This window comes from Gnatocerus cornutus, chromosome 7, assembly GCF_029298725.1.
Source record: "Gnatocerus cornutus isolate USDA-ARS CGAHR chromosome 7, icGnaCorn1.1, whole genome shotgun sequence".
NCBI lineage: Eukaryota > Metazoa > Arthropoda > Insecta > Coleoptera > Tenebrionidae > Gnatocerus > Gnatocerus cornutus.
In genome coordinates, this window is record NC_142239.1 from 19,542,173 (window position 1) to 19,543,771 (window position 1,599).

Consider the following 1,599-nt stretch of genomic DNA (forward strand, 5'->3'; position numbering starts at 1 on the left):
AGGAACGGAGACCAAAAATGGATGTGGAAATGTCAAATTATGCCATGTGCAAAGGTTCGTGCCGATCTGCGAACTTTCGCGTTTTTCGCCAAAAAAAGTTCAAAGACTAAACATCATGGATTTTTGGCGATTTCGACAAAAAATAAAATCTCCTTGAAACCGACTTTTTCCATCAATTTGGACCTCAGGAACAAGAATCCGTCAAAGATTTTTCGATCCGACGCTCCGTTAATGTTTTATTAATTTTTCAAACTTTTATTTGGTTTGCAGTTTTTCGATGAAAATTAAAGCAAGAAAATACTCTTTTTATTAATTTTGTCCTCAGGAGTAAGAATCTGAAGTCTGATTTAACATTCACGACTTGGTTACGATTCTATTAATTATTTAAAAATGGTATTGTGTCTCTATCTTAACGTATGTCTTAACTTGAATATTTTGACAGCACACATTGAGGTTATGTTCATGATTTACTAAACTTATTTTCAGAGTACAACAAATGATTAACAACGATCCTGCTTGCACAAGAGACTACCAGAATTCTTTACTGTTTACTTTCTCGTTCTTCTGGGCATGGTAGCAAAGAAATTACACAAGTTAAGAAGTTCATTTGAAGCTATTTTTAGTTGGAGTTGATTTACAACAAATTTATGGGTCTTTATTGAAATTTTTAAACGCAGGTAAGCTGAAAACTGTTTGAATTCCAGCCTTGAAATGTTTCGTGGTATTTCAGGTTCCAACTTCATTACCAGAGTTTATTATTAAGAGACTGAATGGATGGATGATACCCATAGCCTAAGATGTCGAAAAGGCGGTTGTCGTCGCTCAACGCTAAAGGACTCTGCAAGTTATTGCACAGAATTGAAGAAACCACCCATTCAGTGCTCCCAGAGAACAGTGAATTGATCAAGGAGCATAACATCATGAAAAAGGTGCTGCTTTACTGCAATGTGGATGAAAAAGGTTAAATTTAAACATGTTTTAAGTCAAAGTCAAATGTTCTTTTTCCAGTGGTTGAAGATGTCGTTCAGTGACTGGGAAATGTTCAGAGTGTTGCTGATTTCATTGCGGGAGCACGAAGTTTGCAACGTTTTCAAACCTGATGAGTCTACGAGCAAAAAACGAGTGTTTCTCCAGAGAAGGCTCAAAGGAACTCAACCAACGGAAACAAAGTATCATCGAGATGCAGTTGTCAAGAAAGAAAATACTACAAAGGCTCTGAAGGTCATCTGGTGTCTTGTCAGCTATTTTGTGAAGTCAAAGAAACATCAAGGAATGGAAGTTTATAGAGAATTTTTATTGGTTTTTTGAAAACGCGAGATCTGGAATTCTGGATGCATCGCTGCTTGTTTGAGGAAGGATGGAAGGTTTGTTTTCTTTTCTCTCCATTTATGGTTTTTGGCAAACCTGCGCTAGACGTTAACTGTTACCAATAAACATCCCTAGGGGCTGCTACCAACTTTAGACGAGTGCATTTGATGGTCACGTGCAGTAAAATTCGTAATTTTGGAATGCGGTTTGCGGCATCGTTTTTCTCGCGATTTTTTACATAAGAAATCGTTTTTAGATTTTCCAAAAGTCGAAATTTGCAAATTTTCGCAA

The 1,599-nt window shown here is 36.7% G+C and overlaps 1 protein-coding gene across 2 annotated transcripts; it reads left to right on the forward strand.

Moving 5' to 3' along the window:
* Nucleotides 1-869: 869 nt before the first annotated feature.
* LOC148172184 (uncharacterized) lies at nucleotides 870-1,358 on the forward strand. Of its 2 annotated transcripts, none has more exons than XM_088041987.1 (2): nucleotides 870-960; nucleotides 1,009-1,358. In XM_088041987.1, the coding sequence occupies exons 1-2, from the start codon at nucleotides 946-948 to the stop codon at nucleotides 1,306-1,308; spliced, it is 315 nt and encodes a 104-aa protein (XP_087898113.1). In that variant the 5' UTR covers nucleotides 870-945; the 3' UTR covers nucleotides 1,309-1,358. The 2 variants fall into 2 exon arrangements, with proteins under 2 accessions (XP_087898113.1, XP_087898114.1); XM_088041988.1 differs by having other exon boundaries at nucleotides 873-960; nucleotides 1,018-1,358.
* Nucleotides 1,359-1,599: the final 241 nt, after the last annotated feature.